Raw genomic sequence first — 27798 nt, forward strand, 5'->3', positions numbered from 1 at the left:
GTTCAGTAGTTAATGTGAAATGTAGTCCTACTAAAACAATAAGGTTATACTTAAGGAAAAAGTCTTTTGCACCATTTTCATTTTTAAATTTGAATTTAAACTAGCTGAAATTGAATGAAATTAGAAATTCAATTCCTTGGTCACACCAGCTTCATTTCAAGTGCTCAGTAGACACATGAAGCCAGTGGCTAACTTACTGGATGGCACAGACTACTGGAAGCAGCATCTGGGAACTTGTCAAAAGTACAAAATCTCAAGCCCCACCTACTGAATTTACATTTTAACAAGATCCCCAGGTGATGCTAAACATTTCTGAAAAACACAAATCTCTCCAACAAAGAGCTCCAGAAAGAACGATTAAATGAAGAACTATGAGGGCTTAAGAAAGCTGCAGCAGGAGTACGATGCCAAGGATTGGTATGTGTTCTGTTGAGAAGTTGTTAGTTTCCCACAAAGGCAACCATGGCTATTCTACTGTGTGGACTGACACAGGGGGCCTGGAGTTGGCCCTGCTCCCAGGATCTACAGCAAAAAACCTAACACTAACTTCCATGACTCGCACAATTAGGCAGCTGCACTCTCACCATCATATAAACTTGAAACTGCCACTTTAGAATCCCTGAAACGCAGCTGTGAGCATATACTTCTGCTCCACACAAGGGAAATTTAAGGCTGGACTTTCCTGGAAGATCCCAGGGAGATCACGCACCAGAGGTCCTCGTGCTGCCCACCACGCTGCCTGCCCTGAGAGCCCACGCAGACGCACTCGATAGCCTCATGATAGGGGTGTGGGTCCAGTTCCCCCCCAGAGATTCAGTACGTGCTACTTCACCTTGCTACTCCTTATTTGGTTTATTTTTCACAGGACCCAGCCTTTGAGGGGCCTTTCAATGGACCATTTGCTTAAGACATTCATTGTACTAATCTAACATAAAAGCCCATCCTTCTAATTCAGTGATCCTCAACCTTGGTTGCACGTCACTCACCTGGGCACTTAAAAACGTACCAATTCCCGGGCATCACCCAAATCTTCTTTTTTTTTTTTTTTAACTCAGTATGTTGAAAAGTGTTAATTTTTCTTTTCCGCTATAATGGATATATAACATTTTGTAAGACATCATCCAATCCAATTAAATTATATCTCTGGAAAGTAGTTTGTTAAAGGTCCCTAGGTGATTCTAATGTGCAACCGGAGTTGAGAACCACTGGTTCAGTTAGAAAGAGCCCCTAGCTGGCAGTAAGGTGTCGTACATCAGTGCTTCTCAATCTTTAATGTACATACAGATAACCTGAGATCTTGTTAGAATTCAGATTCTGACTCAGCACATTATGAGGGTGAATAAACCTAACTTTGTGTATGGATGTGTCCCTGGTGGCATTTGGGCAATGATCAGCAGCAGCATCTTTGCATCTCAGCAAACAAAGTTGAGTTAATCACCGCCTCCTTACTCTTCAAAACCTCCCTCTGTGCCTCCACCCTCAGCTCTTAGTAATCACTACTTTCCCTGATTTCCTAAAGCAATTATATTTATGTTAGCTGCTTTTTATTGTTAGCTACTTCTCATATGCACATGTGTTATTTCCTGTACTAGAATATATATAGGTCTTCAGAGGTGGAATCCATGTTATTTTTATAATTCCCACTGCACCCAAAAATGTGCCTTACACATAATAGGTGCTGCGTAAATGCTTCTTGTTAATTGAAACATGGAATGTCTGATGTGAAAGTCTCTAAAAAAAAATCCAAAGGACTTAAAAAATAAATGCCAGGTGTTTTTCTTTGTTGAGTGGAAAAAAAAAAAAAATGCTTAGACAGGCAAGGAGGTGGAGGAGATGGGGATTTAGATTTTTCTGTTAGCTTTTTTCACTCTGGGTGGAAGAGTTGGATGGGCTATTAGTGAGAGATCCAGAACTTTAAAATTCCAGTTCAGCACTCTTCCCACTTAACATGCTATTTCTGAAAAGGTCATTGCCAAGAAACCTATTAAACTTCCGCTGTGATTCCAGAGTGCCCAAGTCACTAGGGAAAAACATCAAATAACGTTCTAAATGTTCCAGAGAACATTTTAGGGCCAGCCCTACAATGTCTTCATGAGTCACTGGTAGTTCTTTTCCCCAAATGCGTTTCTTCATAGGCTTGCAGCATTCTCTTTTCATTGTTTCTCACGAACCACAGAGAAGGCCTTTGCTGGGAATTTTTTAAGTTTCGAGACGAATATGTAATAATACGGCAACATCCTCCAGTTATCTAGATCTCAGATTATGATAGCTATGGCCATCTAGAAACAGCCATAGAAAATCGCCTGTGAACAGTGAGGGAAATAACTCTCACAATATCATCACATACACTACAGATGTTTTGACTAGCACCACTGGACTTTCTTTTTTTAGTATTATAATTGAAAATTTTATTTCACCCTTTCACAAAATAGGTTATATGTGGCATATCAGTGGACTTATAATTGCATGAAAAATGAGAATGGATTTCAGGTTGAGCAGTGTTCGTTATTTTTACTTCCTAAGTGACAATAGTTTAAAAAATGACTAATTGACAATCACAGCTAACTGTGAGGATGGAAATAATAACAGCAAACACTTACATAATGCTTTCTCTGTACTAGGCACTGTTCTAACAGCTTTACATATATTATTAGCTCATTTAATCTTCACAATAACCTTTTGAGATACTATTATTATCCCCATTTTACAGTTGAGGAAACTGAAGAGGTTAAGTATGTTACCCAAATGATGGAGGTGGGATTGGAACCCAGGAGTCTGGCTCCAGAATCTCAGTCACCAGCCAGTATTATCAAAAGTTATTCCCAGTAACTTCTGTCAATTGTCAAAGCAACTCTCAAGATGAAGAATTGTTATTATTATAAATTGTGTCATTCCAGGGAATTAATTGTTTAATTATTTAATACTTGTGAATTAAACAAAGCTGAAGTGAGAGCATTAATATCACCAGCGAAACAGTGAAGCTACTTAGTGTAGGGGCAAGAAGAGGCCAGCCTGTAGTTATACCATTAATTCAATATGATGATCCCTGATCCCATGCAAAGCCATTGAAAAGGTCATAATGACATTTGACAGACTCTGTTAATCATTCAAAAAAATCCTAATATATTTTGGGAAAAATAATTTCAAGAGTAAGTTTCAGTTGCTTGGAAAACATAGTTCTGTTGATCATCTCATAATCTGTGCCAAATAAATGAAATGTTCTTGCCTTGCTTTGAGGGAATTGCAGACCAACATTCATATTAATTTTCAACTTTCATAGAGGCAGAATAGCTTAGTGTGCTATGTTTTTCAAACTGAAAGTGGTGACCCATTAGTAAATCAGTTTACCAGGTTGTAAGTAGCATCATTTATAAACTGAAATAGAGTAGATCAGAGTTCATAGCAGGCATTGAGTTTATATGTTTTGAGATATTTTATTTATATATAGGCATATTATATATATATACACGCATATATCGCATAAATAATAAATATGTGTATACTGGGTCATGATATAAAAAAATATTTCTTCTTGAGAGTCACTTTCAAAAACTTTGAAAGCTACGAGTATAGTGATCTAGATGACAGACTCCGAAGCAGGACTCCCTGGTTGGAATCAGGGGCTTGCCACTTACTAACCAGGTGACCTTGAGCTAGTTATTTTACTTCTCTGTGCCTCAGTTTCTTCATCTCTAGAATGGTGAGAATAACAGTATGCGCCTCATTCCATAGTTGTGAGAATTAAAGGAGTTAATCCATGTAATGTGCAGTACAGTGACGGGCACGTGGGAACTCCAAAAAGTCCTGGTTGCTATTACGATATTGTTATTCCCCTTCTTTCATGTTTTTGCCTGAGCAGGGGACTTGGCAAAGCAACTGTGGTGAATGCAATGAGTTCTTTCTTTCCATCATGGAAGAATTACATCTTCTTCTCTCATCAAGCCTTTCAAGATCATGAATATTCTGTTCTATACTATTGCTTTACCCAAAGATAGAGGCTTTATCCAAAGATGTTCTTAAATCACTGATACATTTAGGCTCATCAGTCACCCAAAGAGTTTACCCAAAGCCCATGCAGGCGAAGTCCAGGAAGTGGACTGACTCTGCTAGGATCACCATCTCTTGTTTATTATTTGTGGAAGGAACATTACAGTTTCACCATACTTGGCCTGCACCAGTGTGCTTGTGCAATCTTCAGAACATATGAAAGCTATTTCAACTGACAGCAAGTATTTCCTCATTTTGGCTTATGTTCAGTGGCAACCATTCTTTATCCACAGCAGGGTGACTGAGCCTGCTGTGACCATTCTCTTCTAAAACTGACCCTTGAGTGACTGCATACGCAGGTTTCTTAGCAGAACCCAGGTTCACCAAAAAGGAGCCAAAAGTCGTTTGGTCCGATGTGCATCCTGCTTTTCTGTCATTACAATATTTCCTCTTTCATTTTTCGTGCACATATCACCACATAGTGGTCCTATAATTTATTTCCTCCTGTAGGATTAAAATCATGTTTGAAGTTCATTTATCTATCTATTAAAATTGTTTTACTTCGTGTTTTTACAAGTTTTAATGCTTAATCATATTAAGAACTATTGTTTTGTTTTCTTACTTTCCTTATTGTTTGTCTACTGCTGCCCAACTCAAGAGGAAATTCTCAGCTAGTTATGTTTAGCTACACTTTGGTCAGAGGGCAAGGTTTTCCGTTCAAGCCCCTCCCCACACACAAGGTATTAAGTCCCCAGCCTCTGTTCAGGGGTGATAATAAGTGTCCAGGACTATTGACAGCAGATGATCCGCAAGACGTGGTTCAGGGGAGGTCCCACGTGCAAGGGCAGATGTCTGCCAAGTGCCTTCCACTCCACAACCCAGAGCTCTGAAAAAAGGTTGTCCTTTCGCTTCAAAGACTTCTTTTCTTCCAACCGTCCCCTCTCACTTCAGTTCCCTCTTTTCTTCCTTCTCCACTAACCAAAAGGCTTTTGGAAGATCAAAGCTAAATAGGATCAAAGCCCGGACGAGAACACAAATCTCTCAATTTGTAATCCGGTGTATTTCCTCTTCTTTTTTATTTTATTTTATTTTATTGGGGAGCAGTGTGTTTCTCCAGGGCCCATCAGCTCCAAGTCGTTGTCCTTCAGTCTAGTTGTAGAGGGCTCAGCTCAGCTCTAAGTCCAGTTGCCATTTTCAGTCTTTAGTTGCAGGGGGCACAGCCCACCATCCCATGTGGGAATTGAACCCACAACCTTGTTGTTGAGAGCTCATACTGTAACCAACTGAGCCATCCAGCTGCCCCTGTATTTTCTCTTCTTATCTTCTGTATGAAAGAACAGTTAGAATGTGAAATACTCTCTCTCTTCAAACTTGCAAGCATTAAAATGGTTGTGGTTTAAATATGTTTTATTAATCACTGATTTTCTGGAAGGGCCAAAAAATAGTGTTTTCAGTGCTTTAGCTAATAGAGAAAGGAACTTTTCTAGGTACTCTAATCTATAATAGATGCTGCCTAATGAAGCACATACCTTTTTCACTGTATTCATTTGTAACAGATCATGCAGTCTCCTGCCCTTCAGAGAGGGGTTCTTAAATGCTGACCTCGTTCAGAGAGTTGACTGTCTGCCCCTGGTACCAAGGCAGACCCCATCGATGCCCCGAAACTCTTGTAAATCTCTTAGTTCATACAGGAAAAGGAATATTTCTTACAACAGTATGACCATGGAATTTTATTAAGAAGAAAATTCTGCCACCCCTAACATATGCTCCCAGGGCAAAGGGCCTAGCTTCAATTCAGGATTTCCCAAAGATTTATTTGTTTGTGGCCAGACTGTTGAGGGCAGTCAGTTATAAAACAGGGACATATTTCCCCGGCCTGAGCTTCTTTGCTGTATTAATATGGGTATTAGTGAAGGAAGATGGATCCCATTGCCCAGCCTTATTTTTCTGCATGGGACCCCGCCTCCCTCAACCCCACTGTATGGGAAACTCCACGAGGACCACACATATCAGTTTTGTTTCCTGCTTTGTTCTTGGAACAGGGCCTGGCACACAATAAATGTTTTAATAAGTGTTTTTTGAGTGGATAACTGAATGATGGACTTGTTTAGAAGGTTTATGATATGCCAGCCCTTGTAAGTTTGTTGACAAAGGAAAAAAGAGGCATGTTTCAATTCAGAACATCAGATGTGTACCCAGAACTTGGAATCAGGAATTTTTATAGGTTTGTATGCTATTTATTTTTAAATTAAGTTTTAAAGTATTTATAAAGATAATTTAAGATTGAGAGCCTCCCTATTGAATTAGAGTTTTGGGTCAGAGAACAAATATATTAAGTTTACAACTGAATTGAAGACTAATCAGATAAAAGGAGCAAAAAAAAAAAAGAAAAGAAAAGAAAAACTTGACCATCTCCAAAATGGCCATGGAAGTCAGAAGAACAATGAAATTGATACACACAAATCGGTTTTGCCTCATTCTTGTGTGGTGCACATCCACAGCTGAGATTTCATAAATGCAGAGGAGTTTTGGCTAAAATCCTAACATATAGGAGGCGTTCTCCACTCCCCAATTAGAATTGACAGAGATGTATGCATAAGTTGTTTCCAGTTGACATCTATTTAATACGTTTACTGGCTGAATCTTTTAAAAGAATGCAAACGTAAGTGACTTTTTATCAAAAATCTGTAAAAGAGAAAAGGCCCTGCGGTGGATGCTGTGGTGCCCACGGCACATCCCTTTGGCCCACGTGATGTCAGCACATCCATCCATGATGGACAGGTGGCAGCCACCATTGCTGGGCACACTTCAGGTGCCCACCTAGGTTTCTCAGAAGTCAGGTGGGGACCCTCAGCCCATGTTCAGGTACAGCCTAGATGTTCATGGGCAATAATACCTTCAGGGCAACCCTCAACCCGGGGGCGATGGGCGTTGGTCAATAAACACCCAGCCTCTCTTCGTTGTCTAGGACACCACAGGTCCTCAGAGGAGCTTCTGTGGGGATGGGCCCCAGCTGGCCACGGTGGTAACCAGCTGAATAGCACACACTTTAGTAGCTCTTCTTCCCCTTCCCTCAGTCCCTTTCCCTCATGTCTAGTTCCTAGGGTCACCCTCCAAATAAACTACCTGTACCCACATCCTCATCTCTAGCCCTGGTTTCTCACAGGCCCTACGAAATAATGTTTGAAATAAAAACAAAATGGTTTCTCCCTGGAATCAAGGGCTGGCAGAGAAATAGCTGACACATAACAAGCTCTGAAACTGATTTAGGTAAACCGTGTTTCTGGAAGAACTGATTCTTCTCTACCACTTTAAATATAAATTTCATTAATGCCAATATTAATTTCATGCCTTGCCTTTTCTTTTTATTCTGCAGACTCTTCTGGGAAGCCTAAATTCACCAAGTGCCGTTCACCTGAACTAGAGACTTTTTCATGCCACTGGACAGATGGGGTTCATCACAGTTTAAAGAGCCCAGGATTCATACAGCTGTTCTATAATAGAAGGTGCAGGATTTATGCCTTTTTGACTTTTATCTCGATAGATTTATCTCCATAGATTATCTCTTACCACATACAGTGGTAGGAATGGAAATGATTTAGTTTAATGACCTAAATGTATTCATTCGTTCATTTATGCAAAAAAAAAATATGAGTGAAGCCCTTACTATGTGTTGGGTACTATTTTAGGCATTGGAGATACAGCTGTGAGTACAAAAAGATAAAGTCCCTGGTCTCATGGAGATTCATTTTCAGTGGGGAATGGTAGACAATATAAAATTTCCAAATAAAATGTTAGCTGATAATATGGTTTATTAAGAAAAGTAAAGCTAGAAAGTGGATAGAGTGTCAGCACTGTATGTGAGTATATGTGTGTGCATGAGAATGTCTGAGGGTGAGCATGTGAAAGTGTGGGTGAGTGTACATGAATGTGTGTACTATACAGGGAGCTTGGGGGATATTGTAAATGAGGAGGTTATAGGAGTGTCTCTAATGTGGTACATTATGGCAGAGACATAATGAACTAAGAGAGGCCATAGGGGAAAGGCTTTCCAGGCAGAGGAAATTGCAAGTGCAAAGGCCCTGAGACCGACTTGGCAGGTTTGCAGAAAGCAGACGGCCAGCATGGATGGTGCAAGGCAGAAGCTGGGGAGGGTGAGATAAAAAGGGGTCAGAGAGTAAGCCAGGCCAGACTCTGGTAAGCCTTCTAGGATATGGCACAGCTTTCTATTTTACTCTCTCGGTGGTGGGAAGTCATAAGGGTTTTTTTAAAGATGTGTGTTTTAAAAGATTCAGTTTGAATTCGGTGTAGAAAAGAGACTATGCTCCTGTTAAATTAGTTACATTCAATAAGAGACTGTAATATTTTTCTACTCCATTTTTACCAGCAGTCCTTTAAAATAACAGGGTAAGAGTAAAACAAAGATCTCTCGATAGAATCACCACCCGTTTATCTCTTACCCCTCACCTGGCATTGTTTCATTTCTGTGGACTTTTATGTTGTACCTTTGTGCTCTTTTAAATTTTAGGCTCAAAGGCACTCTATCATCTCCTCTTTTCCACCCAACCTCCAAAGAAGGCCTAAGCGAGATGCAGGGTTAGTGGGGACCCTTTCCCCTAGGCTGGTGGCATTCATGAGTCTACAGAGATGCTGTCCACCTCCCAAACCCGAGGGGACAGGGGAGTAAGGTGCAGCCAGCAGTTAAGGACATGAGCTCAGGGCCGACAAGCCTGCGTGTCAGCCTGGCTCTGGCCCTCGCTCACCGAGTATGCCGGGCCAGTTAGTCAGCCTGTCCACAACTCAGCGACCTCATTTGCAAAATAGAGCTAATAGACCTCATGGCTTCTAATGAGGATTTTAGTAACTAATACATGAAAAACATTTAGTGCAGTGCTTGGCATATAGTAAGCACTCAATAAATGGTAGCTGCTATTTTTATTATTGGTAGTGTAATGATAAAATAATAGTGGTATAGAATTCCAATTCCTGGGCTACAAACTTGATTTTGATTCTTTACTATTTGTGATTATTGATATCCTATAAGAACATTTTTAATGCAGAGCTGGCTGCTTAGTTTTCAAATAAGATATACTTGAGTTAGCAACCAGGACTGGCATTACCTACCTGCCAGGTGTGAGAGAGGTCTCTTGGATGCACCCCAAAAGGCACACAAAGATGAGATGGTTGGGTACTAAATGCACTTTGTTTTTTCCTATTAATGCTTACACTGCAGAAAGGTAAGAGCCAGTAGACAAAATTAATTTGTATTTTGGACCGGAAGCTAAACTATTTGGTAGCATTTTTGAATATCTATTGAATTGATGGTTAAAGGAAGAGAGAGGGATTTAGTTGGTTCAATTTTCATACTTTTGCTTCAGTAACTTAGCGAGGCCAGCTCAATCAACACAATATGAGTTACTTGTACAGGCACAATTAACTAAACTGAATAGAGAAATAGCAGAGTGGGACCCACTTGATGAAAATAGGTTTTCACCATCCTTGTAAGATTCGCCAAATTTGAGGCTGAGCAGAAGGATAAATCCACAGGTGTGAAGCCTTCACAAATATGTTTGTCCCTGATCCTCATGCATCACGGCCACGTACCTTTACCGACAAGCTTCCTCTGCATAGCCCAGGACTTTCAGCAGCCCTGGTCCAAGATTGGCTCTGTACCAACGGAGATGCCACTGACATTGTGATCAGGTGGAGGGAGAATCTCGGACATATTCAGAAGGGTGTCATTAGTTCAGGCCCTAATGGAGTTTGGGGTCCCAGGGGGGAAAATTGTCACATCCTCAAACCCCCTAAGTACAACCTCGTGATTAGTGCCTACCTACCCAAACTGGCAAAATCAGTGTTTTGTGTTTTCTATAAAAATATGATTATTGTGAATATCTTACCCAAAACGGCATAAGCCCCCTACCTGGTTTATCTGAGAAGGGTAGAACGGGAGGGTTTGGAGTATCAAGACTGGGCTGCAGTGAGTAGTGTACAGACCTGGCAGACGCACATCATCCACTTTCACAAACAGGACACCGGTGCATTTTCTGACCCCTGTCACTGTTTCTTAGAATTCAGTTCCCAGGCACCTCCTGGAACTACAGAATCATGACTCCCCATCCCTAACACAGATACAACGGTGACATGGTTTCATCCAGAACCAGCGCCGTGGAGGCAAGGGGAGCCGAGAAGGGACCGATCACCTGGCTTTCCATTCATGGGCCTAGCCTTGGTAACTAAAGCACAAGGGACCTAAACATGTCAGGCTGTCACCAGGACAACCCAGGTGAGCTGGCAGGAGAGGCAGCCGATTCAGAACAGCCTCTGCCACGCTGTGATGGAGACCATGCCAGATTCCGCCTCTGAGCTTGGAGGGGACTCAGCATGAATGCACAACACAGGAACTGCAAAAGGTGGCTCTGGGAGCCTGTCAGAGATTCTGTGCTCTCAGCTCCTTGCCTGCAAATGCCTCGTTTCCAAGTGAGTGTGTGAAGACTCAGTCCCTAAGGCTGTATCTCCCCACCTCTGCCATCCTCCAGCAACCCCCCCCCCCCCACCAACAAATTATGCTGGCCTTTTAAAAGAAAGTTTGTTTTCCATGCCAGGTTGTGGGGGGAAATTAGAAGGCAAAAAGTGCATTGCTACTTTCTTTTTTCTAAGGAAAAGGTTACATTTTAAGGCTAAAACACATAACCTGTCTATAATGAAAACAGTTGCCTTTAAAACATAAATGATGTTTTATTTTTTTTTTTCCAATTGGTTACCTATTGATGGAAAATATTTCTTCCACTCCTTCTTCTGATTTGTATTAATCATCTCTTTCTACAGTTCTCACTCCGTCTATTTCCCAAGATAGACTGGAAACCTAGAGCACTTAATTTGGGGGAATAAGAGAAGGAAAGAGTAGCTTCCATAAATTAGCTTTGGTCAGCTGTATATAAACTCAACCCAATGACGGCAGGTAATATGGTATCTGTTTTGTGAGTCAATTTGGTGGGGTTTTTTGTGGGGTTTTTTTTGTTTTGTTTTTTGGTCTAAATTTAATAGTTTAAAAATAAATGTTAAATATTTATTTAAAATAAAATGCAACTTTGGTTAATGAAGGAGGGGGTTGGGAGTTGTGTTTTGAACTAACTTACTCTTCCTGATCCATCATACTTAAGATAACTGCTTTAAATTGTTTGTTCTTTGGAGCTAATGGATTTGGGATAATCTAAACAGGGTTTTTTGTACAGTCTCCATGGGGACAGAGTGCTGACGTGCCCAAGTTGAGAAAGTGTGTTAAACCCACAGAGCTAACCTCCTCCCTATAACAAATCCAGACCTGCTAAGCACTGGCCTACATCTTTAGGACATTTTAATACGAACTTTAGTAGTATTGATTATGCTAAATACATTTGATATTCTCTCTATTATATGAAAGCCTCCTCATTCCTTGGGCAATCTTGTTAAAACATTTTATGTACAATCTCGTTAAACTTTTTAATGTACTGTTATTTAGTTTGAAACTCAAGGTAAAATAAACCACACTATAGTTCAATGACCCACCTATCCCTAATTTTTTAAAAAACCTTTTCCTATTACAAATGCACATACACACACGCACACACACACACAATTTATCCTTGCTTCTACCCTCTACCTTCTTTTTTCCCATCAGGAATGAACCTTCCTCTCATCCAAGGGTATGCAACTCTTAAGAATCTCAACAAGAATTTGAGTAACAGTTCACTGTCTCAGACCCTGGTGTTTCTGCCATTTTAATTCCAAGTTCTTTCCAACAGCTGATGAACAGCTGTCCCAAGAACCTCCTGATATTGCACAAGTTTCTTCCTAGTGCCAAACAGATCAGCCTGAGAAACAGCTGTAAAGAAGGAAACGTGTCTTCTCCCAGCTCTCCATCCCTTCCTTCCAGTGCCTGCCTTCCCCACAGCCGTCAGTATCTTTGTTGCCAGCACCCATCCCCCAGAGAGATGTGAACACCTCCCACCTGGCCTGCCAGCCCTGACACCTGCGCCTGCTGCCTTTTTCCTCTGCCACAGATTACTTGGCGTTATATCTCCTTGACTTGTAAACCCTCTTCTCAGCTGATAGCCGAGTGAATAATAAGCGAATAATGAATTATCCCCCCAAGTAACAATTCTAATTTAAGAAAGTTTTTCCCAATTATTCCATTGCCTCTTGCTCCCCGCACCACATTCATGCCCATACTTCCTTACCTCAATGCCTTTGACCACTCTATTCCCTCCCTTCCTTTCCCTATTGCCACATCCATTAAACTTCTACCCATCCTCAAGATTGCTAGAAACACCACCTCCACCCTGAAGCCTTCCATGAACAGCCCGAGCAATCATTCCCTCTTCTGAACTTTTAGGGAGGCTGAAGAGCACTATATGTGAGCACTTACCCATACTGCTTTGTAATGCTGTTTTTCAATCATGCCCCTGAGGCAGGAGTAGTTCTTTAGGCCCACGTGAATCCCCCAGAATGCCCAGCACAGTGTTTTATATATAATCAGTCCTTGTTAAATATCAATGGAATGAAGGCAGAAGACCAAAACACTACTCAGACTCTAATTTCTAAGTCTTTTTCTAGCCTGAAGGTAGGGACCAAATCTTTTTAAACATTATATCCACACAGTGCGAGGGCTGGATATAATGCTTATATAGTGCTTACGTAGTAGACTCCCAAAGATGGCTTGCTGAATTCAGTCAGTCAGTCAGACAGATGGGGCAGTGGAGAGCTGCATCCCATTCTATCATGTTTGCTCTGTTCCTGCTGAGGGAGCACTTGAGTCTGAGCAATCCTTTGATTTTTGTTCAGGTCCCCCTGGCAGCAGCCCAGGGAATTTCCTTTCCCTAAACTCTGACTTCCTTCCACAGTGAATTTCCTGGCATCTCTTTTCCATTCAACACATATCCTGCTGTTGTTTTAAGTGATTGGGGCAAATGATGCTTTCTGTAGAGTGGGATAGAGATGAATAACTTTATGGTGGAATGTAAATGTGAAGATGCAGCTTCTCTGATTTATTCAGTGTTCTCCCATCTATCCTCCATGATTTGTTTCTTTATTTGTTTGTTTTTATCTGATCCAAGATATAGGAAAAGAGGAACTTGTTCTTTGTAGAGAAACCAAAAAAAGGCACTCATAAGCAAACATGTTGATTCAATTTATCCCATGTTTGTTTTCCCTTTTTTGTGTATATACTATAATTAAATGTCCATTCGCAGTTACAAAATGGAAAAGAAAAATGCTTTCTGGGTTTGGAAATATTTTTTAATTTCTGGGTTCATGCCTTTAATCTCTTTCGGGATGGAGGAGAAAAGGCTGGGAATCCCTCATGGATTCCTATAAGTATCACCTGGGTGTCCAGCATGTTAGAAATGTTCTCATGGTTCTTCATGCGATTGAGGAAAAAGTCAGAAGTATGGAAAGGCATTCAAGGCATCAGCAGAGCGCCCCCAAGCATAGGACAGCCATCAGGCGAAGTACAGGATGGTTCAGAGTAGGGTGGTGGCCGATTTTCCACCTCAGAGCCTCCCAAACCTTAGTGTCACTCAGCCTGGAGAACACCACCAGCGTGCCTTGGTTCCTGCCACCATGAGTTTGGGAAACACCCAGGTCTAAAGACTCGCAGTTCTCTGGGAATGTCTATAGTTTGGGAGTCAACTACCTGCTGTGTTTTAATGAAGGACATTTTTAAACCTCCCTAAGCCTCAAAACCTTTATCTGTACGATGGGGTAATAAAGTAGCTACCAATGAATCATTTAGTTTAGGAGCTGGCACATCGTATGCAGTCAGTGAACAGATGCTTTTACAGTACTAAATGGCCCCCTATCGGTCTGCAGACACTGGTGATGCCTGCAGATGCTATGGTACTCTTTGGAAGTGGCACCACTAAAATACTTGCTCATAAATATTTGTGTTCCAGTTTATTGCATCTGACTGTCAAGCAACTCACTTTGACTAAGCTATGACATGATTTTGGAACAATTCATCCTCTTTCATCCTCCATTTCAGGAGCACTCAAGAATGGACTCAAGACTGGAAGGAATGCCCCGATTATGTCTCCGCTGGAGAAAACAGCTGTTACTTTAATTCATCTTATACCTCCATTTGGATACCCTACTGTATCAAGCTAACTAGCAATGGTGGTACTGTGGATCAAAAGTGCTTTTCTGTTGAGGAAATAGGTAAATTACAGGTTTGTGTTTTATTTGACATGGCTTTAGAGTAAGTAAGCGGGGAAGCCTGCAACGTCCTAGCGTATTCGTGTGGGAAGACTTTGTCATCATGCTCAAGGGGTGGATGGAAGTCGACAGGGCACAAGATCAGCTGGTGAACAAGAGGGAAAGGGCAGAGGAACACAAGTTGGCTCTAACATAAAAGAATCCAGCAATAAGTGTTGTAAAGTAACGAATAGGAGCTTTGTGGAGACTTTTCCTTGAAAAGGTCAGCTGGACCTTGTGTGCCACTGCAAGGGACAAACTCAGTGTACTCTTAAGAGTCCTTCTTTCCTAATAATTTCATGTGGTTATTATATTCAGGTCTACTGGCATATGTTGGTCTCTGATCTCTATCATTGCTCTAATACATGCCTAGAGTTTCTTTATCACAAAGCATGACTACTCTGGAATTTTACAAAACAGCCCGAATCAGTTAAAAGACATGTTTATAAGATCTCAAGACAAACATTGGAGATAATCAGCTCAAAGAACTAAGTGAAAGATCCAAACAGATTACCCTTTGCCCATCATATGGACACAGGGGAAATGAAACAAAGCAAAAAACAAAACAAACAAACAACTATAATTGGAATGTTCATGTTTAAACTATAGTAAGTATAAACAGCCAAATAGAAAAGAAAAATCAAAGAATGACTTTGAGTAGTTGACATTGGTGCCTCAAATTTATATACAAAAGCCTATTTGTTGCTTATAGGAATTCCTTGGAGCTGCTCTCACATATGCTGTTCTAGTATGTGGTTTTTTTAGGCACCAGCTGACTGGAAGAGACTGAGAATGTGGCTGGAAGCTACAGACAGAAACAAGTAAATCTGATAGCTTGACTTTGAGGAAGAAGATTGAGAAAACTTCAGCAGAAAAGAAAACACAATTGTATAGTTTAGAGAGACTATTTAGTATAAGTCCTGACATCAATAGGCAGAGCTATTGAGTGGCTAAATGGTGATAGTAAGAACACTGGGTCAAGACCGGTGTCTGACCCTGCCTCTGCCAACAGCCCACCTGCTCATTTACCTGGACAACTTTCACTGGGCGCCTGCCACAAGCCAGGCACTGTTCGTGCACTGTGCCCGAATTAGTAAGATACAATCAAGTTGGGGAGACAGGTGTGTGAACAGATAACTGCAATAAACAATAACAAATAATTGCAATTCCACACAGTAGGTATTGGACTCAAGGTGTGTGGTGTACACAGCAAGCCAAGCTGGTGGCCAAAGCGCAAATGATTGGACCCAAGGGATGAGGAAGGGCTACATGGAGATCGTGACAGTTCAGTGACATCTCAGTGCATCAGTGGGGGTTGCCAGGTGTACAAATGGATTGTACTTCCAACAACTACTAACCTCCAAAAGTAACAAACAGCTCAGAGTGTTCAAAGACCCAGGAGCAGTTAGGCAGGCCTGACGGGTCGGCAAGAGAAATCACCGGTGGTTTTGTGTAGCCGACAAGGGAATTTGGACTTTATCTTACCGCCAAGGGGTACATTTTTGGGTGTTTAAGCATGGAAATGACCTGAGGATAGCAGTAGCTAACGCTTACAAAGCATTCATCATTGGTCAGGTATAGTAACCATGTGTTCTATTGTAATTCCCGTTTTATAAATGATGAAACCGAGGCTCAGAGCAGTTAAGTGACTAGCTCAAGGTCAAACAGCTAGTAGGCAGAGCTGAGATTTGAACCTAGGTGGCGTAGCTCCAGAGTCTGTGCTCTTAATCTCAAAGTTGTACGGTACCGCCTGTCATGCTACTAATGCCTCAGGGAAATTCGTCTTGCTGTGGTCTGGAAGGTAGATTGGGGTAGTACAGATTAGCGGTTCAGAGAGAGAACAGTTTGTGATTATTAGGGTGAAAGATGAGGACGGGCAGAGTTACAACAGTAGCAGAGAAGGAGGGAGCTGAGAGTGAGAAACAACAAAGAACTAAAGGATCTTAAGATGTCAGTCACACACCTCAGCGTCCTCGTGTGTTACGTATGTATTCTACTACAACCTCACAGGGCTGCTCTTTAGATTTAAAGTAATATGTTAGTTAGACATTTGTCATTCATTCAGTTTATTCAGCAAATATTTATTGGGTCTCTTCCTTGGACCAGGCATGTTCTAGGTGCTAGGGACCGAAAATGTCTACTCTGGTGGGATTTTATCCCAATGAGGGAGGAAAGAGACAATACTACGAAAAAAATAACGTAGGGAAGGAGAACAGAAGCACTAGCGGTATTGCTTTTTTCAATAGCGTTATCAGAGTTGACTTCACAGAGACCATGACACTTGGGTAAAGAAGGAAATGAGAGGATAGTCATGTGTATATTTGAGGGAAGAGCATTTCAGCAAATGGGTACAACAAGGGTAAAAGATGCTGAGGCGGGAGCATGCTTTTCCTCTCTCACGGACCAGCACGGGGAGAAGGAGCTGGCACAGAGTGAGCAAGGAGGAGAACGATGAGACTAAATCAAGAGATCTAGTCTTTCAGCCCGTGTAATGACTTTGGCTTTCACTTGGAGTGAGATAAGAAGCCTTTGGAGGGTTTTCAATGCTGAGTGATATGATCTAACTTAAGTGTGAAGATAGTCACTGTGACAATTGTGTTGAGAATGGACTGAATGGGGACAAAGACCACAGGAGGAGACCGTTTAGGAGGCGACTGTAGCAAGATGGACACCAAATTATAATGGCTAGGACCAGGTTATAGAGGTGAAGGTGGTGAGAAGTGGTTGGATTCTGGGACTGTCTTGAAAGTACAGCTGACAGAATGTGGGGTGGTGAGAAAAAGATGAATCAAGGAAGAGTTCACCGTTTTTATCCTGCACAACTGGAAGGATGAAGAGAGAGGGAAGATGAAAGAGGAGCAAATTCTGGGGAGAAGAGTAGGCTTGTTTGGGAACGTATTCAATCTCAAATGCTTTTTAAACATCTCAGAGGTGTTGTCAGGTATGCCACATGGAGGTATGTGTAGAGGCAAGGGAGAGGTTCCTATGCTTAGAACAATGATCCTGAGCCTTCTCCAAAAGGAGCCTGTTCTATTTAAAGTGAGGAGATTTTTAAGATGCAACATGAGTGACATGTTTCAGAAAATTTTTCCAGCAAAAACATTTTATATAGTTCAGTCACCTAAAGGGTTAAGCTTCAGTTGTCAGAATTCATCTGTCCCCAACCAGTCCAGAAAAGAGGGATATTACTGTCAATATGTGGCAATAGGTAGCTTAGCTATTTTGCAAATCCTTCCAATTTAATTTCTAAAATTTAGTCATGATTAGTCAAAATTGGACTTTTTTTTTTTTAAGTGGTGTGCATTCCACAGTGGCCAATAGCATGCTCTTTTGCAATGATTGTTTACACTCTGGTTGAATACAAGAGCTACCCTCTTTGGCCACCAGATTTTAACAGGCAGTAAGAGCTCCTCACAGTGTATATTATCTCTGATCAACCCTGGAGACCCAGACTTTGAGGCACTCTAGGTGACCTCTGCATGTAGTAGAAAAGAAAGTAAATTTTACTCTGCCAGTGGTTTTTTGAAACTTCAGTACTGAGACCTAACTAGCAGTAATTTATTGAGGACTATCTTGAATATAAATTTAGATAAAGTTCCTAGCTTTGGAGTCCATATTTCTCTTCATCAGCCTTTGGGAAATTGTGGTCTTTGTGGGCCTAACTGGCTGAATACCACAGATCTACCTGAGATTGTACAGGATGTCAGTAGAAACAAGCAGAACACGATTTCAGATTGTCCGTGTACAGTCAAATGCAAGACAGAAAACACCGAATCGTCACCATTTGAAAGCACAGTGTGCTGCCTTCCTCTTAGGTCTAAAGAAATGATCACGTGTGGCCAGAAGATGACAAATGAAGGAGCATTTGCTGAGTGTTGGGAAGGATTGTACTAGTAGCAATACAGAAATAAAACAAGGGCCTTGCCCCAGATCATAAACATTTTGAGAGAAAAAAAAGGATTTCTCTACCCCAAGTTCCAAAAAAAGCCACATGTTTAAATGCTATAGATTTTTCTGATTCTGTTCTTTTAGTTTTTAGTTAAAATGAATTCCTTTGCCCAAATCCCAAAGCATTGATTCTAGCAGAGCTAAAAGAAATGTAAAACATGACAGATCTTTAACAAAACTTATAGATCAGATTTTAGACTCGAAAAGGAATTTTGTGTAGGGGCTCTTTTAAGAGTTAAAAGCAGATCATCCTTAAGTTAAAAAATGATGTGTTTTCTTTTTTAAGTTAAAAAAGTGAGAATATGCTAATAGAAATATTAGAAGAATTACGAGTATCAATAATACAAACGTATAAAGTAATTTGGTCTCTTCAGAAGAAAGCATTCTATTAATACCCAGCTGTGTCTCTCTGTGTACTAACTCTCCACCGAAATGCACAGTACAACCAGATCCACCAATTGGCCTCAACTGGACTTTACTGAATATCAGTTTAACGGGGATTCATGCGGACATCCAAGTGAGATGGGAACCACCGCCCAATGCAGACGTTCAGAAGGGATGGATAGTCCTGGAGTATGAACTGCAATACAAAGAAATAAACGAGACCCAGTGGAGAATGGTAAGGTATCATTATATCTCACACTTAAAAATCTTTTGCATTTTCTTCATTTAATTTCAACAACCCCCTCTCATTTATAATTAGACTTTCTTTTGACCTAATACCACATGCCCCTGCTATTTGCTTCATAATTGCTTATTTGAGGAAAACCGATGTAATCAGTAAAATATCATCTTGGAATTCTGTCCTCCAGCAGATGCTTACATGCAGCTTAGATGGAAGCCTATGGAAGGGAAGGAAAACTGTTTCCCCAATCACCCTTGGTGTTCAGTTTGACTTTAGAACAAAAGTGTATACTTTAGACACTTTGATGTCTTTGGGGATGTGGCGAAACATGGGAAGGGTTATGATCAAGGTCAACAGTGAGCTATGGCTAAATATTCTCCCATGACTTTAGTTGCTACTACTTACAAGACTTCCATTAAAGTAAGTTATTAAATTACTGCAGGAGGGAAGCAGAAGGAGGGCATTTGTCCCTTAGAGGTTTCAGAAGGATGTTTTGTTAAGTACCTTAGGGGAGAATCAAGCTAAGAGGTTTTTATGTAGGCAAGTAGCATGGCACTGGTTGACCTCTGAAGTCCTCACTTCCTTGCCAAGTGCATGGGAACTAGGTACTTAGATAAATTCCACATGGCACACAACAAAAAGAAAAACAGGATTATCATGCTGCTCCCAATATAACTAATTCTAAATCAGTCTACCCACAGCCACAGCCCTAGCCAAGCCAAGTGGTTTCTGGCTGGTCATGAGGTCATGCCCAGCAGCCTGGCACAGCCAGAACTTTGAGACACCAGGCCCTGTCCATTCAGTAAATTGCTGTAAAAAGAAGCTGATTTTGTCATTAAAGAAAAGCTAAATTTGGAGCAGCTTTGAACAGTTAAATATTGGGTTTTGAGGTTCTGTTTTCAGCATCATTTTAATTTAGATGTCTATTCTTCAACTTGGTGCAAAAAGCACTTGGTTGGCTGCTGACTCAAACATGACTTTAAATTCAAGCTATAGTCCAACATGTATTCAGCAACAAGGTATTGAAATAACTACTGTGCACAAGGTACTGTGCTACGTACCCCCAAGGCAGCAGTTCTCAAAGTGTGAACTGTGGACCCCTGAGGGTTCCTGAGACCCTTTTAAGGAGTCCACAAGGCCAAGACAATTCTCACAATAATACTAAAATAGTTCCTTGTTTCCCTGTGTTGAGATTTGTATTGATGCTACAAAAGCGATGGTGGGAAAACTATTGCTGCCTTAGCACAAATCAAGGCAGTAGTACGAAGTGTACTGATAGTCACTATATTCTTTACCACCAAGCACTTGCAGTAAGAATGGGAAGGGAGGGAGCCAGTTGCACATCATACTGCCCTTCATGAAGCTGTAAAAATTAATTTTATTACATCTTGACCTTTGAGTACATAGCTCTTTAATATTCCGTGTGACACATGAGAAATACACAAAAGCACTCTGCATACCGAGGTACTGATGGTTGTCTTGAGAAAAGAGTTAAACAGCTGAGATGCCAACTATTTAGATGTTGTTTGCATGGAATACCATATGGGACACCATTTTTACGTGAAAGAACAACTGATAAACAGATAAATTGTTATTTATTAATATAGTTGAGATGGCAAATACTTGGCAAACATTTCTTGAAAAAGAATGAAATGAGCTTATCACTTCAAGAAAAACACTTGACAGTATTTATCGGCAATGAAAAAAATGTAGCTTTCAAGGGGAAATTAGGATTTTGGAAAACTTTCATGTGTAACCGTAAGCTTGATAGCTTCCCAATCATTAAAGACTTTCCTGATGAGATCAATGGTGATACTATTGGCAAAAGGGATATTTTAATATTGCATAATAAAATGTGTGTACATTTAGAAAATCTGCAGAACTCAGTGAACCAGTTTTTTCCACATGACTATGATGTAACCAAAATCACTCATGGGGACATGATCCATTCAAAGCACTAAATGGAATCATGGAATTTAATGTAACAAAGTACAAAAGATTAATTGATACAGTTTAAGATTCCACATTGCAACTGACCTTTAAGGAAATACCACTTACTGAGTTTGGGTGTCAGTGTTAAAGAAGAATATCGATGATTATCTAAAAACGCTATTAAAACATCCTTCCTTTTCCTCATTATATATGAGGTGTGATCAAACAATACATTGAATGTTTAAATTTAAAAAATTTATTACAGAAAAGACACATTGCCATTAATCCTCAAAATTCTCCCCCTCACTTCAAACACACTTATCTTATCATTCTTGCCACTTTCTGAAGAAGTTCTGGAAGTCCTCTTTCATGAGTGTCTTCAGTTGCACTGTTGTGGCTGCCTCAATATCCTGAATTATTTTGATTTTGGGGAAGAGCCAGAAGTCACACGGTGCCAGATCCAGTGAATAAGGTGGATGAGGACACACTGTAATGTTTTTATTTGACAGAAATTGCCATATACCAGAAGCGATGTGTGACAACAAGAGCGTTGTCATGATGGAGGATGATTTATAGCACACTTTAAGACACACTTTCTCTCAACCATAGCTCACACCCAAATGACTACATGAAGAAGTTGAAACTTGTCACACACTGTTACTAAGGTTCAGTGTGCCGCTTCCCATATTGAAGATCCCCTACCTTTCTGTTGGATGGTGCTTGACAGCAGCATTCACTGTATTTTGTGATCACAACGGAAAGGCCCTGTGTCACACATTGCTTCCAGTACAGCATTTTCTGTCAAACAAATACATAACGGTGTGTTCTCATCCACCTTATTCACTGGATCTCGCACCATGTGACTTCTGGCTCTTCCCCAAAGTCAAAATAATCATAAAAGGTAAACGTTTTGACTCAGTTCAGAACACCAAGGCAGGCACGACAGCACAACTAAAGACACTTACAAAAGAGGACACCCAGAACTGCTTCAGAGAGTGGCAAGAACAATGGGATAAGTGTGTTCGAAGTGAGGGGGAGTATCTTAAGGAGGATTAATGGCAATGTGTCTTCTACTGTAAATTTTTTTTAATTTAAACATTCACCGTATGTTTTGATCACACCTCATATCTGTGAGAGAACAGATTTTATTCATGCACTTCCACCAAAACAATACATCCTAACAGATTTAATTCACAAGCAAATGTAAAAATATAGCCATCTTCTACTAAGCCGGACATTAAAGAGATTTGCAAAAATGTAAAGCAGTGTCAGTCTTTTCACTATAATTGTATATTTTTGGTAAGTACAATAATTTTTATAAAAATATGTTAACATGAAATCAATGTATTATTTTATTTTTAAAATTAGCGTTTTTAAATTTCTCAGTTTCAATTTGTAATGTGGTAAATAGTGATAGTTATAACCCAAATAAACCAAGTCGGTAGGATTCTCAATAATTTTTAGTAGTGTAAAGGAGTCCTGAAACAAAAAAGTTCGACAACCTAGAAAAAGCAAAGATGTGAATCAGAACGTTAGCATTCATACATTTATTGATCATAGTTTCAAGCCTGAAAGTTTCTGGCATGTAGTTATGTCTCAGCCGAGGCACCCTGAGTCAGGAGCTAGGGAGCATGGTGCTCAGTCAGCTGACAGTTCAGGGCTGTCTCACATATGGCTTTGTTGTACTTTTCATTGTATCCTGCTACAAAAATTGCATTAGATCATCCAAAGGGATCAGTTAATGTTTACTTACCTTTTATGAGTGAAGTCATGTATTTATGGTATTTATAAGTTTGGTCATTTGCAAGGGTCTCAGACAGAGTTGTCATGAATATCAAGGGCCTATCCATAAGAATTGGCCTCTTTCTGGAAGAAACACACTATCTAATTGATTATGAGTACAAGTGTCATAAGCATAAAAAGAAGAGAGGTTTGTAAGTAGAGGGGAAAAAGCTAGTATTTGTTGCTTGTATCAGAAATTCATGTTACCATTTGGTAATATTGAATTTGGTATTATTGTGTCTTTTTTGAACAGGTGTTTACATTTTGAATATAGAAGTAATACTAATGACCATGTAGTTGCTTACAACTATTTACCTGCTAAACCAAGTTAAGAATTTATGGTGTTCTAAGGACTTTATGGGTGGCATAGAATTATCCACAATGTATGAGCTATCTCTTGAGCACCAGCTGTATACCCGGTATTGTGCTGGGCTTTGGGAATGCAAAGATAATGAAGGCATTGTTTGCCCCCAAAGAATTTGCAGTCTAATAGAGAAATCTGGGCAGTAAAATATAAGAAGGACTATAGGATGTGTATTATCTAGCAGGATGGAGTAAGGAAAAGTGCCAGGAAAGTCTTAGAAGTTCCGCTATACTTGCACCAAGAACAGGCTTTCCCTCACAGACAGGTGGCAGAGTTCACTGTGGCAGCAGGAGCCTTGTGAACAGATCTTAGTGGCTGGTGCGGAGGGTGGAGGAAAGATGGAGAGGAGACCATAGATCAAATCACCAAGAACCCCTTTCTGGCTTTGTTATTAGTAAAATTTGTAAAGAAATAACATTGGTGACAATGACAGAGAAATTAGGATTTCAAGAATAAAAACATAGACTTTTAAAATATTTTAAGGAAAATGGTGGGGTTTTTTTGGAAAATAATAAATTTAATATTCAGAGTCCTACCTTTAGGAAAGCATTTTAGGCATGCAAATATTCCATGTATTAAGTATAAGCTTCTGTAAAAGATGCAAAATTACCATCCCATGTACACATAGGAAAGAAAGAGATACTTAGTGAATAAAAACTAGCTGAGGTGAAAGAAAAATTTGTTTTAGAAACTGAAGGTCCAGCTTCTGATTTAGTAAAACAAATGAGAATCATATTTATATGAAAAATCTATGCTGTTGAAAAAGTGAGTTTCACGTTTTTTATAAAGAGGAGCAATCTGTTCTACCGGAAGCCACATGAAAAATACATATTGAATGCCTGCTTTAAATATTTGACTTAGAGGAAAACACTATCACTAGTTGGGTCTACTTCTTTGATAGCAACATGTTTTAAAGGTCTAGTGTTCTCACCCACTCTTCCCCAGGAAGGTAAAAGAATATCCTGGCCTTAAGGCTTGTAGGACCCTGATGTTAATTAACTGAGGACTCCTGTGACTTTTCTTTGCAGATTTTGAATAGCAAACTATTTTGAGGTGTCTTTAAGCCTTCTAGAGTAAGCAGATTAGGTATGTAGTTGCTTCTAATAGAATTATTTGAAAGTTCAATTAAGACAACTATGATTTTATGAATGACTATCCAGAATTTCCAAAGAATGACTATGATTTGTTTTGGTGTGAAAATATGTTTGCTTTTTCTGTTCTTATGTCTTCATACAACATTGTAATATCCCAAAGGGTAGGCGACATATCTGTCATCTTTATAGTTCTGTCATTTTCCATAATAATTTTATTATGCTTTGATCTTAGAATATTTGACAACGTAAGTCAAAGGTATCGCTACATTTCTATAAAAGTCTATTATATCTTTGGGTTTATACCAAAATAAAATTGAGACCTATTATCCATTTAACAAATGATTCTTTGTAAAGTTATTTGCCTTGATCTTTCTTTCCTTAAATAGCAAGCATCCCCCACAGTTCATTTTCAAATATTACCTACTTTACAGAAATTCATTGAATGCAAATGCAGGAACATCTTGTACAGTTTATTGCATTGAGCTGTTGACTCTCTAACCAATACGTTTTATATTTTGTCTTGAAAGATGGACCCTGTGTTGTCAACCTCAGTTCCAGTGTACTCACTGAGATTAGATAAAGAATACGAAGTGCGCGTGAGATCCAGACAACGAAACTCTGAAAAATATGGCGAGTTCAGCGAGGTGCTGTATGTAACACTTCCTCAGATGAGCCCATTGGCATGTGAAGAAGGTAAAAATAAAAGATTAAAATGGCAGCCAACATGACTTCATCAATAGGCAGTGATACTTTCCCTACACTATTTGGGTGTTCTCCAGGTCATCATATATTAGCTTCAAATGTCAGGGTGAGAGACCTCGAGCTCATTCTCTATAACAGGTATTATCCATTAAAAAGCAGGAGGAGGATTTAGTTTTTGAATTATTTAATTCAGGAAAAGTCCTGGGGTGGATGCAAGTTAGACCAGGGAAGATATTAATAAGGGTTACCTCTAGATATCAGAATTTCAGGTGATTCTTTCTTTATATGCTTGCATAATTCTAAAATTTTCTACAATGAGTTATTTGCATTTATAATCGGCAAAAAATGTTTTTCAAGTACATAATGAAGAAATGCTGTATCTATAAGGATGGATGTAATATGTGACATCTAAGAGAAAGTCTGATATTGAGTCAGCATATGTAGTCAGAGGCAGACGCTGATTGGTATGAGACAATTGAAGTGTGGCTTTTACTTAGAGAAGGCTTAATGAGTAGTGTGCCACTTATGCTCAAAAATGACTTGGAACATTTGAGGATCCTATATAAGAGAAATGCAAAGATAATTATAGTTTGAAAAAATGAAAACTATGAATTCAGAATGTAAGAATTAAAATTTTTGGATACGGAAATAAAGAATGCTGCTTAACAATGCATATTAAGTGTATAAAATATTATCACTCTCAAATGAGAATTGGCTGTAGCTCATCTCCATTAAATACAGAACTTTGCAGGGCCATATAAGGAGCTGAGATTTGTTAATGAAACAATTACAAGCTACCGAGAAATGAGATTTATGTGTATGCATTTATGGGACAGGTAGAATTCATGATACTAAATGACACTTCAATAAAAATGTCTATAACTCCTTTTTTTTCTAAGCTATACTTAACAGGCTTGCTGTTTCAAACAATTAGATGTAATGAAACACTTGCCACCGCCCTTTAAGCTTATTGTGATGGCATTTAATTCACCTAACACAAATTTTTTTTGAATTGGCTTTTACTTTCATGTTAAAGAAAAAAGATGATGAAGCACTAGCATTGTGTTGTGTTCCTGAATATGTCACTGATATAAAACTATAAATAGCACATGATACAAATGGTATTCTCTCCCCCACTGATTCTTTATAATGCCCATTGTATCTCCCTTGGGGATTTTAATAAAATTCAAGAAAATTAAAACAAGGAAAGAATATTACAGTCTAAAAGCTTACTTTTCATAAAACAATGTTAAGGTAAATTCCACCTGTCTTTTTAAATTAAAAAGCAGTTAACCTCTGCCAGTGTAGGAATACTGGGGACCAGCTACAAGGCAGTTGGTAGGCATTTGTTTCTAAGGAATAAAATAGAAGTTTTACAATCAAATTCCCCCCAAGTCTGCTAGAAAGTTACTAAAATCTGAAAGTGGGAGCCCTAGTTCTGATCTTCTTCCGTCAAAGGAATTTTTTGTAGCTGTAAAATAATGTGCTCTGCATGTCTGAAAAGTTTCAGTCATGATTCAAAAATAAAAACTCTGCCCCCATCTTTTTGATAGACCTTAATCTGGAGAATAAAAAAATATCACCACACCTTGAAAAGAAAAAGGAACCAAGTAGACACTGTTTAGTAAAGTGGTGTGTTAACCAGCAGCAATTTTTCCTACAGCTGAAGCCTTTAATGACATTTCATGAACTCATACCTTTTCCCCAAAAATAAGACCTAGCCGGACAATCAGCTCTAATGCATCTTTTGGAGCAAAAATTAATATAAGACCCGATATATTATATTATATTATATTGTATTCATTATATTATATTATATTATATTATATTATATTATATTACATTACATTACATTACATTACATTACATTACATTACATTACATTATATTATATTATATTATATTATATTATATTATATTATATTATCCGGTCTTATAGTATAGTAAAATAAGACCTGGTCTTTTTCATTTTTTCTCTAAAAGATGCATTAGAGCTGCTTCTTGGGCTAGGTCTTATTTTTGGGGAAACACGGTAAGATGCTTAAAGCAGTTTTGTTTTATAAACATCGATTGTGCTTAAAGTGTATGCTATATCTTTATCTTGATTTTTTTTAATGTGAAAGGATTTGAAGAAGTGTTCTTTGAACAGAAAATACTTCTAAAGCATTGCATTCTGTTTCAGTGAAATCACTGACTTTACTAGATGAATACAAATTAGGAAGTATTTTTATGGGAAAACAGGAAATGAAATGTAAACTTCAACTGTTCCTAATCCTATGAGTGAAATATTGTTCTCGTGTATTTCAGATTTCCAGTTTCCATGGTTCTTAATTATTGTCTTTGGAATATTTGGGCTCACGGTGATATTATTTTTATTCATATTTTCTAAACAGCAAAGGTAGGTGTGAAATAATCTACTTTGATGTTTTTGCCAATTGTTTAGATTTTCATATGTTTCCATTTGTTATTTGATATTTTCTTTTGCAAATCATGAGTGAAAATTTTAACCCAGGAAAACAGTATCTCCAGTTACACATTTACCATTGTGTTGTGTTCATCAAAGAGAATTAGCAGGTTTTGGTTCTATCGGGGAAGTTGTATACAACTTCAAGAGGCTGAGGCTGGTGCCTGCCACCTTGTGATACGCTCCTCCTTAACAAAAGTAACAAAACTGTTTTCTCAGTGCTGCCTCTTCACCTCTTCAAAGTTGGCCCATTCGTTCAGGACCGTGAGGTAGCACTACACCTTTGGCGGAGTTTGACGCAGTCCTAATGTACAAACAAATTTAGGTGGCAAACTAAAGCCACCCAGATAAATCAATCTAATAAAACCTTTTTAGACTTCATATAATGGCAATTTCAAGTAAGTTCAAATTTTGTTTCAATTATGTGGATACTTATGATTTTGCCTGCATTTGTCAACACAGCTAAAATTCTGAGTTTGAAGAGATTCCTTTCTGCATTGTCTTGGAATTAAAAGACTTGGGTTCCAGGTATTATTCTGCCACTATGTTTGACCTTGTTTGAGTCCCTTCTCTAGGCCTCCATCTTCTCATAGGTATTATGAGAGTATTAGAAAATATATGACCTTTCACTTTCCTTTGAGTTATAAGATCTATCATTCTGTTTTTCTTC

The 27798-nt window shown here is 39.2% G+C and overlaps 1 protein-coding gene across 3 annotated transcripts in view; it reads left to right on the forward strand.

Annotated features, from left to right (window-relative positions):
* Positions 1 to 27798, forward strand: part of GHR (growth hormone receptor) — a 233381-nt gene that overhangs the window by 197519 nt on the left and 8064 nt on the right. For all 3 annotated transcript variants that reach the window (XM_019748545.3, XM_019748546.3, XM_074328964.2), the window contains exons 4-8: positions 7364 to 7493; positions 14009 to 14181; positions 18606 to 18784; positions 24490 to 24655; positions 26972 to 27062. In XM_019748545.3, coding sequence (XP_019604104.2) covers positions 7364 to 7493; positions 14009 to 14181; positions 18606 to 18784; positions 24490 to 24655; positions 26972 to 27062 — 739 coding nt within the window. The remainder of the gene's footprint in view (positions 1 to 7363; positions 7494 to 14008; positions 14182 to 18605; positions 18785 to 24489; positions 24656 to 26971; positions 27063 to 27798) is intronic.

Source organism: Rhinolophus sinicus, chromosome 3, assembly GCF_057876585.1.
Source record: "Rhinolophus sinicus isolate RSI-liver-muscle chromosome 3, RSI-T2T, whole genome shotgun sequence".
NCBI classification, from domain to species: Eukaryota; Metazoa; Chordata; class Mammalia; order Chiroptera; family Rhinolophidae; genus Rhinolophus; species Rhinolophus sinicus.